The sequence below is a fragment of the Ambystoma mexicanum genome, chromosome 14 (genome assembly GCF_040938575.1).
Source record: "Ambystoma mexicanum isolate Mex_15411 chromosome 14, UKY_AmexF1_1, whole genome shotgun sequence".
Lineage (NCBI taxonomy): Eukaryota > Metazoa > Chordata > Amphibia > Caudata > Ambystomatidae > Ambystoma > Ambystoma mexicanum.
In genome coordinates, this window is record NC_090940.1 from 307,428,120 (window position 1) to 307,440,969 (window position 12,850).

Below are 12,850 nucleotides of genomic sequence, written 5' to 3' on the forward strand. Positions count from 1 at the left end.
CAACAGCCTAAAACTCTTCAGGCTTCGATCTACACAGTAGGGAGAGATGGGGGAGGGGGGACATTTAGTACATTTTCAGAGAATGTCCCCACACTTTTCCGCCCATAATGCACTTTCTCTCACTGTCGCCCAGCGCTTGAATGGAGAAAACTCCTTTTAAATTCTGCCCATCTTGCAATAGGAAATTTCCCTGGAAGGGGACACACAACACGTGTAACCATTGTCTTCCGAGAGACCACCAGGTGACCAAATGTCGAGCGTGTAAGCTCTTCCAACCAAAGACACAAAGTGCTGGGCAGCCTACGCAATGCAAACTGAGGCATCGTGGAAATACCCCACGGGCGTAGAGGAGTCAAAGGTAGAACAGGATAGTCCCGGCTTCATTAGTGATGCCGAAGAGACAACAAATCTGGAAGCAGAAGATTCCTGGGGGCCAGTCCCCAGCTCTGAGCGACAATCATTCTGCGCTACTATAGATGCTTCCCCATGCAACATGGCAGACAAACCGCACACAGGGAGCAGCGCTGGAGCATGGGGCGCCAATGTTAAAGAAGCATCCATTTGGACATAAACAAAAACACACCTCTTACGCTGCATATTTCAACACATTCGCCAAAAACATCAAAGGCGGCAGCAGTACTAATCTCGAAAGGCAGCTCGACACTTAGTAAAACCTTTACCCCAGTGATCCGCCCTCAGGACATGTTTCAAAGATTAAACAAACGCCGTGTAAAATTGTTTCCTCTGCGGAAATATCATCACAGCGACCGAAACATCAGACGCGGGGGTCAAAACGCATTGTTTCGGCTTCTCTTCAGACACCAAGATCAGAATACACTGGGGCCATCTCGCCTTTAGTGGATACAATAAAAAACAAGATTCTGATGCAGCGTAGTCTAGAGGAAGAGGTACTCTTCCCCTCCAAGAGACACCCTCTGGTAGTGCTTGGACCAAGGATAAGTTTGAGTTTACCATTAACAAGATGGCTTCATTTATGGAATTCCTAGAGAAACATCCGATAGAACATAAACCTATAGTTCATGAGGAGGAAGAACCTCGGTCTAAAGCACTTAGGTTAGATCACACAAGTTCCTTTGAAGAATCCATTATCCAATTAGAGGCAGATGAGGAGGAGGTTTTTTAAAATGTATTCAACATCCTTCCACAGACCCTGAGGATTATACAGTCCCATCCCCTGATGTCACCAACAACCCCATTTAATTCTCGTCTATTGATGACCAGCTGCTATAAAATGACCTTCTAAAGAATGCAGCAGATTTATTTAAAATAGAAATGCACAAATCAGGAGGATTTTCCGGACTACATTCTCAATGAGAAAAAAAACAAGTTTGGGAACATATCCCCTTGTTACAATCAGATTCCTATTACCGTCCTTTTCTACTCAAGCACAAACCAGGGCTCTTAACCACTGTATAGAGAAGCGCTTTAAGCAGAGGAAACCAGATTCAGTGGTGGCTACTACCACACGCAAAGGGGTGCCCCCTTATCCACTTCTGAGGGCTTGCCAGACAAGTAAAGCAATAAGATATATGCTCTTGTGGGGATGGGGGAGGGGGGGGAGATGTAGTGACATCAGCTGCCTTTCAAATGCGCATCGCCAATAATAACACCCTCATGGCCAGCTTTAACAGATTGCAATGGGACCGGTGGAGGAGCAGATTAACTCCAGAAGTCTGTCCACACTAGCCCAGAAGATATGGAAATTGAGCATCCAGAGAGGAATTTTCCTCGTCTTAACACGTTCCAGGCAAACACAACTGCCTAGCAGATACTCTAAGCAGAGACACAAATCAGCCCTCAGATCATGAATGGGAGTTACATTCGGACACTGTACGGGATGTCTTTTCAAAATTAGCACTTCTAGACATAGACCTCTTTGCAGCAAGAGAAAGCACAAAATGCCATTCGCCTCCAGGTTACCACAGAAGCGATCCCAGGGGAACGCGCTGTGGATCAGATAGGTGGGGACATTTGCATACAGAATATATTAGTATAATATTTCTAACATTAGACACTGCTACTTTAACAAATGGAAAATATTTGTTGTATGGTGTGCAAAGTCAAATGTTAACCTAATTGACTGTTTGCCGTCTCGTATAGTACACTAGCTACTTCACTTGCTAGACTGGGCTGCTCTTTAATTCCTTAAGTCATTTTAGCAGCACTGTTTGCATGCACAACATCACAAACCAAGGTTTGTGTAAGTAAAGTGTGTAAATTGTGTATTTTCCTTTTTTACTGAGCAATGATGATTGTAAAAGTTCTTTTGAACTATTTACAATTATATTAAAATCGTTAGGCAAAGTTTGCTTGCAGTACTCTGGGAACACTACAAACTATGACTACAGGTATGGGCAACCCAACCTTTGGTATAAGCTTGTACTACAGTTTTGGTAGCGTGTTGAGCAGCCAGGCTTTTCTCAAGAGGGAAATGTGAGCTATAGTGGAGTTGCACAAAGATTCAGTTACAGGTATTCAAATAAACTTACACCCAAGGTTTCTTGCATAAACAATTATTTATCAGTCAGTTATAAAGCATTCTTTAGAAGGGAGCAATAGAATAGTAACACACAAATATAATCATTACTGTACACTCTTAGTTTCTGGATCAGACAAGACCGTTTTGGGATGGCCCGCAGACGCAACCTACACCCACAGGGGACTTCAGTAACAAGGGTGCGGGGGACATTAATACCTTACTGTTGGCATACAGAATACTCACAATAGTTTGTAAAAGGCAAAGGTTATTGGAGCACGTGAAACAATAAATATTCTTAAACTGGGCAAATAGTTTCAGATAACAAGAGAAAAGTCATTCAATAGGCTAGCCCAAAATCAATGGGTAACAATCTTTGTATAGGATACAGCACTTTAGGTAAGTAAAGGGAAAAGTATTTGCACAACTTCTAAGGAGTCTTTGATGAAAAGAAAAAACAAATGTAGGGCCACAAGCTGATTGGACGTGTGAGTTGCAGAAGTTACAAGCACTTCCACAGTAAGAGGTAGTTTATCTCAGGCTAGTTCTACAGTACCTTAGTAAAGAAGAAAAAGATGCAGCTGAAGACTTCTGTTCCTGTACAGCTCTGCAGATCTCACTGTTCCTGTTCCTCGGTCGTGGGGACAATAGGGAGGGCGTCGGGACTCCTGCACTGTATTGGCACCGTCAAAGCTGGCAACCGGCAAACTTTACTTTCAGTGGCTGTTTTGCGCTTCAGCTCCTTGTTGTACAGCAAACAGCAATAAGCGCGGTTCCTAGCTGTCAAGGTGGACTGTCCTCACATCTGAGGTCCCTCACTCAACTAAGGGGGGGGGGGATCAGGCTTGGTCAGTCCTGCTTCGTGGCAGTCCGGAGGATCTTCCAAAAGCTTTCGGCGAGCTTGCAAGCAACGCACAATCTTGTGTCCCTTTCCCTGGCTCCCTTTCCTGCAAATTAACAAGGGGGGTTCTGGGAGTCCCTCTGCCAGACATTTAGTCCTGTTTTCGAGGGCCTTACCCAGATTCTACGGTTTCCTGCAGCACTCTGAGGAAATGCAACCAGCTCTGAGATGGGTGTCCAGGTGGCTTACTTGGGAGTTGATTGGTCCCACCAACTCAAAGGGAGAAGTCTTCCTTGCAGGGCTACTCTGTCGATACAAACTTGGCGATTCAAACCTGCAGCAGGGCTTCACCGGGCAAACCAACGAAATGGCAAAAAAAAAAACGGGGACCATTTTAACAAAGGAGGCATAGCGCCATTTGGAAAAACATGGCTCCTGCGATTTTAATGTTACCGGAGCTGCGGACAGTTCGCGGTCGGGGAAAATCATGGTAGTTCATTGTAAAACCACTGCCGCCAGCCATTCTGAGAGGAAAGGGTAACATATAAATGCAGCATGAGTAACTAGACCTAGGGGATACTAAGTAACCCCTCCAGCACTCTATTGTTAGGGTGTGCTGGGTCTAGAATTTTATAGGACTAAGTGAAGTCCATTTCATTCCACTGCTATGGGAAACAGTAGTTGATCTCAGAGAAGGTATTTAAACCTTGGGAAATATGAAAGACATCCCTGTGGCACTGCACTGAAGCTGCTGTGACACAATTGTAAAAGATGATGCATATGGAGTTGGTTAGACTCCATAACCAAAAGGAACGTCTATAAAATCACAGTAAAATATATGAGAGAGTTGGGGAAAAGGGTCTCCCTCTCTCCAAGTAAAAACAAATCAAGTCCTCAAAATCCAGCAAAGTTGCTGGGGGGTCTCTAAGATACAGTGAAATAGCACATTTTTGAGAATTCTCCCTAACAAAAATAAAGCAAGGTTTCATGAGGGGGTTGAGACTTTAAGACTACATCCCCCTATTACAAACTCACCCTTGGATGGGATTTGAATATCCAAAGCAAGCTCATGGGTCCACCCTTTGCATAAGGCAAGCCTCAAAGATCTCGCATACAAAGCCACTTTCCTTACAGCTATCGCTCCCATAATAAGGTTAAGTGAGCTCCAGGCTTTATCCGTAATGGAACCTTTCATGACTATTCATAAAAACAAGTTGGGTTGGTCTTTAAGGACTCTTCTTTCGCACCAAAGTTCATTTAAAAATTCCATGTCAATCATTCCGTTGAACTGCCAGCTTTTTTCCAAAACCCACAAAACTCTGGGGGCGGCCCTTCATACACTAGATTTAAGGAGACCTGTTATGTGCTACCTTGATTAAAAAAACGGAGCCAATCGGAAAAACAGACCCATTCTTAGTTTCCTTAGCTGCCGGAAGGGAAGGACACCCCGTCTCAAAGTTGGCCATTTCTAAATGGATAGTAAAATGTATACAGCAATGCTACAAGTTATCCAGTAAGGAACTACCATTTACACCTAGAGCACACTACACATAGTACAGGCACTACATTGACCTTCATTGCAAATGTACCTTTGGAGGCATTCTGTAGAGCAGCTACAGGGAGTTCATTTCACACCTTCACTTCAACATTACTGTGTTGGCACACAGGCAAGACAGGACTCTCAGGTTGGACAGGCAAATGTTTTTGCCACTGTTCCTTCTAACAAACCTCCCCCCTTCACCTGCTCATTAGTCTATGCAAAGCATGTTATTCTAAGGAGATCCACAAGCCTCCAAAGACCAATACTACATACCTGTAATTGTCTTCCTGATGCTCGTGTCGGTGTAGATTTACATGCGCTCACTCTTCCTCACCTTGTTGGGAGTAGAAGGGCATCGTACATGTTTAACTAAACATGCCATTAGCTAACACTTCATAAAAACTTCAAGCAACCTCTGGTCAGAAATAAAACAATCTGAGGACCTCGACACATGAAGTATCATGGGTGCTGAACACATCGGGATGGTCTTACAAACACATCCAGTCAACGTCCCTATTCGAGAATAAATCATGTAATACTCTGCACCAACCACTAGATGTCCCCCTATGCAAATTACATGAATCGAAGCAGATCCAAGCAAATGAAAGACTATCACAAATATGTACTCTTTGTCATATGTTTATTTTAATTTTTTCAGTGAAGGAAAGTGAAGAAAAAGAGGTGCTTCTGAAAACTAATCTCACAGGGCGCCAGAGTCCAAGTTTCAAGCTTGCTTTCTCCGGTGGCACGAAGACCAATCTCACCAGCCAGTCGCAAGCAAGCAGCCTTCCTGGTTCTCCTGGATCTCCGGGATCGCCGGGCTCCCCAGGTTCACCGGGCTCCCCTGGATCGGTATCCAAAAGCACATCTCCATCGGCAGCTATCACTACGAAGGTATTTGTTGAGCTATAAATTGATATCTGTGCAACGGTCTCAGACAAAATCTGGAGATTTTATATTTTTTATTTTGATTAAAATGTTAATGTTGGTACAAACTGTTAGGGAGATTTATCAGTTGTATGCTTCACCCCCTCTCCTAGTGAGACCCTCAGCACTTTTTTTGTGGTGGACCGCTACTCCTTTTTCTGGAATCCTGAATGAGTGCAACATTTTTCCACTCATTCATTCTTATGGGTACTGTCTTTTGGAACTCTATTCTTTGTATTCTACCTGTACTATGCAGTCTATTTTCCTCCGTAAACTCTTAAAGGCATCTGTATTTTACTATTGCAGCACACCGCTCCTTATGGGTAGTGTTGCTGGGGACCCTTAGGATATTCCTTTGAGATTTCTTCTTTATACTAGAGTAACTTCAGTTCTTGATAGATTGGCACACCCCACATTATGTGGAGTGCCAAAGGGATACTTAGTATCCCACTTCTCAATGCTCCTGTCACTTTTTAGTCACAAAGACCATCTCCTAGTTATGGCTGCTGGCAGTGGACGTGTTCTACCAACTATTGTTATTTTTCCACTGCAGGCTATGTCCATAGCCTAGGTAGTGCACAATAGGGTCACCCAAGTACTAACTTGGGGCCCTCCCTTCTTTAGTCGTAATTACTAGCGTGGTTGTTCTTTGTCAGCCCCACTTTTACCATTCTGGGATACAGGAGGCCTGTGTATGTGTTTTGCCTTTGTCTGGAACCCTTGTGCCCTCTCCTAGGCTCCAGAGTGTCTGGGCAGGCAGGAAGTGGGGAAGGAGTTTTCCACCCCACCCCTGTCCTCTGTCTGCCAAAGTGCCTGAATGGGACCAGCTCCCACTGGGGTTCTGGCTGTCCTGATTGGACAGCCAAATGCCCCTTTCGGTAAACTGCTGAGGAAGATTGCATAGGCGTGAGTGTTAGAACTGGATAGAAGGCGAGGCTCCTGGAGTGAAAAGCAAGTCGACCACTGGAATCTCAAGTAACCGAAGAAAAAGACGACCAGAGACGCCTGCAGACCCTTTGCAATATCGTGAAGCGACCACTGTGGTCATGACCCTGTTTTCTGTGCGACAGAGGATCTTTGAAAAGGACTCCTCCTTCTCTTTGATTGATGTTAACAGCCAGTCCCCAGACTAACTTTGATTTGAGCAATCTCAGGGGTGAGGAGTAGTGCAATCACTCTACTCTGGAAGCCCTGCCACATAACAAACCTACTTACATTGTGATAATACTGTGATTATTGGCTTGCGCCTTCTTCTAGGATAGTATTGTGATTCTTAGCTTGTGTCTTCTAGGATAGTACTGTGATTATTAGCTTGCACTGCACCTTTTAGAGTTTACCACTTGCTGACTTGAAACACATCGAGGAAGCACCACAACAGAATAGTACTGTGATTATTAGCGTGTGCCCCCCCTTCTAGGACAGCACTGTGATTCGCGTGTGCCCTCCCTTCTAGGATATCACTGCGATTATCACCCTGTCCCACACTGGGATGGTACCGTGCCACACTGGGATAGCTCTGTGAATATTTGTAACGCTCACCTGATTCCCGTAGAGGCGCCGGTCTTGACTGGGCGTATACCGTATCTTCAAAGGTGATGTGTAACACACGGCTGGCTCTTTGGGCTGGACCTCTGGGCACTGTCTGACTCGAAGGGTAAGATGTCTGCAGATAGAAAATATGGGATTAATGAACTGGGTTATTGAATGTCTCTCTCTTCTTCCCTTTCTCTTCTCCTGTAGAACCCTGAAGGTTAACGCTCTCACCTTAGGTAAGTGAACGCCGTGCTCTCCATCTGCCTCGGGGCAGGGTGCTGTAACCAGTTTCTTCACTGGATAAGGGGAGCAGGCCTCTTGACTTCAGAGGACTGCTGTCCGTCGTTTACTGCACGAACGGTAAGTTTCGAGTAATTATAATGTCTTTAAAGTCTTTAGTAATGATGTCTCTTGTTTTGCAAGGTTCCGGCGATGGTGGATGACGGGCTGAAGTGAGTTGCAGATGGAGCCCGTGTGATGAATAGAAGCGCCTGGAAGCACGTAAGTAAGCGCTTGTTGCCTGCTTCACGATGCGCTCTAACTGTCTTTTTATTTTGCAGGTACAAGTTCGGAGCGGCTGCAGGGTGCCGGAATACCCACTGGGTTAGATGTGGAAAGGAGTAATGGCACGTGAGTATTAAAGTTCCCCAATGTCTTTAAACGCACCTTGTTTTGTCTTTCAGATGCGGGATGCAGCGCCGAAGGCCTCCGGAGCGTGCGAAGAGTTGGTAAGCTTTTGTCTTTCAGATGCCAGAATGCAGTGTGAAGACCTCCGGAGCGCACGAAGAGTAGGTAAGCCTTTGTCTTTCAGATGTCGGAATGCAGCGCGAGGCGTTGGTGACAGCCGATGGACCAGGTAAGTGAAGAGCTGTCACTGAAGACCGTAATGCTAACCTGTTCTTTCTTGTCTTTATAGGTGTTGCTGAAGACTGGATTCAGGATGGTAAGCCTTTTTCCTTAGGCCCAGGATCAGATGCAGAAGACACGATGAGCGTTCTGCTGCAGAGGATGCAGAATAACACAAAGCAAGATTCATCCATCGGGTGTGGTTTAAATAGCCTCCTGTAGTGCTTAGGTGTCTCCTTCCACAGCCACGCCTAGGTAAGAAAAGAGTTCCTGCTTTCCAGAAGAGTTCCAGTGTTCTGAACCTAGGGAGTGGCTCCTGCCCCACCCAACAGGAAAAGTAGTTCCAAACAGAAGAGGATCAGAGGCTCAACTGGCAGGCAAGTAAGCAGCTATATAACCCTATTAATCCTCCCCAACCGGACAGCCTAAACTCGAGACAGCGACTGAACTACCCTAGCGATATCACCTGACTAGACCACCCCAACAGAGCGAGCCCAAGCTCATATCGGACAATACCCCCACACCAACACCATGAGACAGACGGACCAAAAGCACAAAGATCAACTCTGCAACTACGAACCATACATAAAAATGCTCAAAACTCTAAATGCAGCGAAAAGAATTGTATCAAAGGAAAGAAAGAGAGCAGAAAGAACAAACTCAATTGAGCACCACCGAAGACTCACAACCACAAAACACACTCCCACAGACCAGAACAGAACTAGCACAGAGAGAAATCCCTATACCTAACTCCATACCTCACAAATAACCACTCACCGGAAAGCGAACCGACCCAGCATACAAATCAGAAACCACCAACAACCAAACACGACCACACAGAAGAAAAGCAGACAAAGCTAGAGATAGCAAGAACATAATCGGCACCCTAACCCCTCACATCACCAAAACAAGAGGACCCTTCGCTCGACACAAAATATAGAAGAGGAGCCTGATGAAAACAAAAACCCAAGACAGAACTTTGAAGAGCTTTTCAACGACGCACACAACTGTACCAACACCTCAACCAGAGATCGACTTGGAAGGAAATCTTACCAGGCAGAAGACAACACCGACAAAGCACAAACCAAACTATACCTTCAAAATCCACTGCAACCTAATAAATGCAAGATCATGTCAAAACACTCAACCGAGATCTTCAACCTTCTCTGCGACAATAGCATCCTATTCATCACAGAATCATGGCTAGATGACTACAAAATCACACTCCAAAGCTGCCTCCCCACCAACTTCAAATGCCTTCAGATAAACAGGAAAAATAAAAAGGAGGCCTCGCAATAGCATTCAAAAGAACACCTGAAAGTAAAAACAGACTAACTTCTTAACATCAAGCACTGCAAATCTATGGTCATACACCTATCGACGATTCAACAAAAACCAACATTAAATTCATACTGGTTTACAGACCACTGACATACGATGCAACCTTTGTCGACAACTTCATAGAAGCCATCGAACACGAACATCTAATAATCCTGGGGGACTTCAACATTTGGTTCGAAGAAAAACATGCCAACTCTCAAAACTCACTAATTGGACGGCTAACAACCATGAAACTACATCAACTGGTCAGAGGGGCAACACACTCGGCAGGACACACCCTTGACGCAATCTTTGCCAAGAAAAACAGATCACCACGGCACCACCAATACAAATACTTTGGCGCAACCATCTCATCATCCCATTCGTGATCACACTACCAACTCAAGTCAGCACCCAGCCCCTCAAGATCCCAACCACCACAAAAAGAAACAGGAAAACCATCAAAGCAAGCAACCTAATAGAACTGGAGATGAGCAAACCTTCAACAGCAGAACTGGAGAAGGCAGAACTAGAAAGGCAAGCAGAGCTACTCCACAAATGGATTGCTGATGCAATCGAAAGAAATTGCTCAGGAAAAACCATTTACCCCATCAAGAAAGAGCAATGGCAAAATAGTTCACCCCACTACTAAGCATCATGAAAAAGAACAAAAAGCTGGAATTGGAATGGAGTAAAAAATACGACCAAGATAAGAGAACCCAGTTCCAGAAACAAATCCGATCATATAAGAAGGAAATTCAAAAGGCAAAGAGAAGGCATTATGATGACAGAATCACCGATGCCACCAACACTCAAAAAGAAATGTTCAACATCATAAACGAAATCAGAAACCCACCAGGTTGCGACAACACTCCACTACCCTCACAGAAACTATGCAACAACTTGGCAGACCATTTAAAAAACAAAATCGACATTTGACAAATTGTACAAAACAGACCAAACAACCCTAACACACAACCAACCTGATTCTATGAGGAGCCACAGCACAAACTCCAAAACCTCCCAGAAATATTCGTCAAGCTGGTAAAACATAGCAGGAAAGCAGGATCACTGCCCCCTGACATCTACAAATCAATCCTCGCACAAGGAACGCCATCAGAATATTAACAAAACCTCTTAAACCTGTCGCTCACAACAGGGATTGTACCACGATCCTTCAAATCAGCATTTATTAAGCCACTTTAAAAAAAAACACAAGTGGCGACGTGGAAGACCTTCAACTACAGACCAATTTCAAACATTCCCTACCTGGCAAAACTCATAGAAACATATGTATACAAACTAACCCAAGAACATATAGAGAAACAGCACTTGCTAGACCAAGCTGCTTCAGACCGGCAAGAGGAACAGATTCGGCACTACTATCCATCTGGGACGACCTAAAAACAAACGCAGACTCCAACACAACCTCGGCTCTGATTCTGCTCGACCTCTTTGCAGCCTTCGATACAGTAAGCCATGACACCCTTATTGAAATATTGGAAGATATAGGTTTAACGGACACAGCACTACTGAATTAAATAATTCCTAGCAGGCAGAACAGAAACCGCATGGATAAAAACCTTCAAATCTACTCCACGAGTTAACGACTGTGGAGTACCACAAGGATCATCACTTTCAACACTATTCTTCAACATCTACCAAACTCCAGTAATCAGGATCTTAAAAAAATACAGCATAACATGTTACAACTACGCAGACGACCCTCAAATCATCTACAAAATCGCAGCTACTCAACCCTAGTAGAATGTCTAAAAAGTTTTTGACTGGATGAACGCCAACAACTTGAAAATCAACCCAGGAAATACAGAAATCATGATATCCATATACCAAAAGCACAACACCTACATTCCCTGGCCAACGGAAATGAGAACCGCATAGTAAAAAACCCTGGGAGCCCTAATGGACAACACCCTAACCTTAGAACCACAAGTAAACGCAATAATTAAGAAATGCTTCTTCCTCCTTCACACAACAAGAATACTACCTTTCCTCTCCTTCACCCACAAAACATTGACAATTGTCGCCCTCATGTCAAGAATCGACTACGCAAACACCCTCTAGCTCGGGATGCCGGAATACCTCCTGAAGAAATTACAACGCATCCAAAATGCAGTAGCCAGACTCCTCCTCAAACTATCCAGAAGAGACCACATCACTTGGCACTAAAAATACTACATTGGCTCCCAATCAAACATCGTATCACGTTCAAAACAATGTGCATAACACACAGGGCAATCAGTGGACAGGGAGCAGAATTCCTACAAAAGAAAAATAACAATCAATCTACAAGCCAACAAGACTCCTCAGATCAAGCAATGAAATTCACCTGGAACCAAAACCATACGTCAAGAAAAAACTAGGGGGCTCCTCTTTCTCCCACTTGAACGCAAAAACCTGGAACAACCTCCCAAAAGAATTAAACACCAAAGACCACCTAAAATTTAGAAAACGTCTAAAAACCTGGCTCTTTAACACCTCAGAACCAAATTGAAACAATCAAACAGGAAACGCAAAGAACAGATTGACCGAATATATGATGACACAGACAACACCCAGGACCAACTAAGGGAAACTCCTACAAGAGACACAACGCTAGGTGGAATAGCACACAAGCGACAATCCCATGAGGACAGAAATTTAACATACATGCGCAACACCACCAACAACCTTGCCCAATCAGAGGACGTAGGACACGGGCGTAGCTCGCAAGTAAATCAATCCAAAACCTAGGACTATCCAAATACAAAGATGGAAACACGAAGTAGCTTTCTTAGCATAATGAGGGATGAGACCGCCTTATTACGCTGAAACCTAACCACCAAAAGGAAACAACCTTCTCGAAATCACGGAGACGCAATAGGAATATGCATCTCTCCTAACAAAGATACTAACCAACCCCAAAAACTATTAAAAACGGCTCCACGTCTCACACACCTCTCGCACTCAAACCAAACACAACCACGCTCTTAAAGCCGCAGCAAGCCGCACACACTTCACACCGCAACAACCACCCCACACAGACCCCCAAACAGCACACGATGGATTCTGAACCGCGTAACACTACAATATGCTCAGCGAACGGTGTTAACCAAACTGAAGCTGCCAGCAGTACTTCACAGCTCCCTTGCTATTTTCCAAACGTTGTCCCACTAACACGCCTAACCTACCCACCGCCACCCTTTGTTACAGATCCGCCAGGGGACCACTCCGGTGGTGATAGTGCGTGGTACAAATACCTTTAACATAACATCTCCTGAGGTCCTGTGAGTTTCCAGAGCTGAGGAACCCCAATACCAGGAGACCTGCTGCCCATTTCAAGTGC

At 44.6% G+C, this 12,850-nt stretch overlaps 1 protein-coding gene across 1 annotated transcript in view; it reads left to right on the plus strand.

Annotated features, from left to right (window-relative positions):
- Positions 1-12,850, plus strand: part of PPP4R3A (protein phosphatase 4 regulatory subunit 3A) — a 547,019-nt gene that overhangs the window by 483,101 nt on the left and 51,068 nt on the right. The window contains exon 14 of the mRNA XM_069637435.1: positions 5,537-5,772. Coding sequence (XP_069493536.1) covers positions 5,537-5,772 — 236 coding nt within the window. The remainder of the gene's footprint in view (positions 1-5,536; positions 5,773-12,850) is intronic.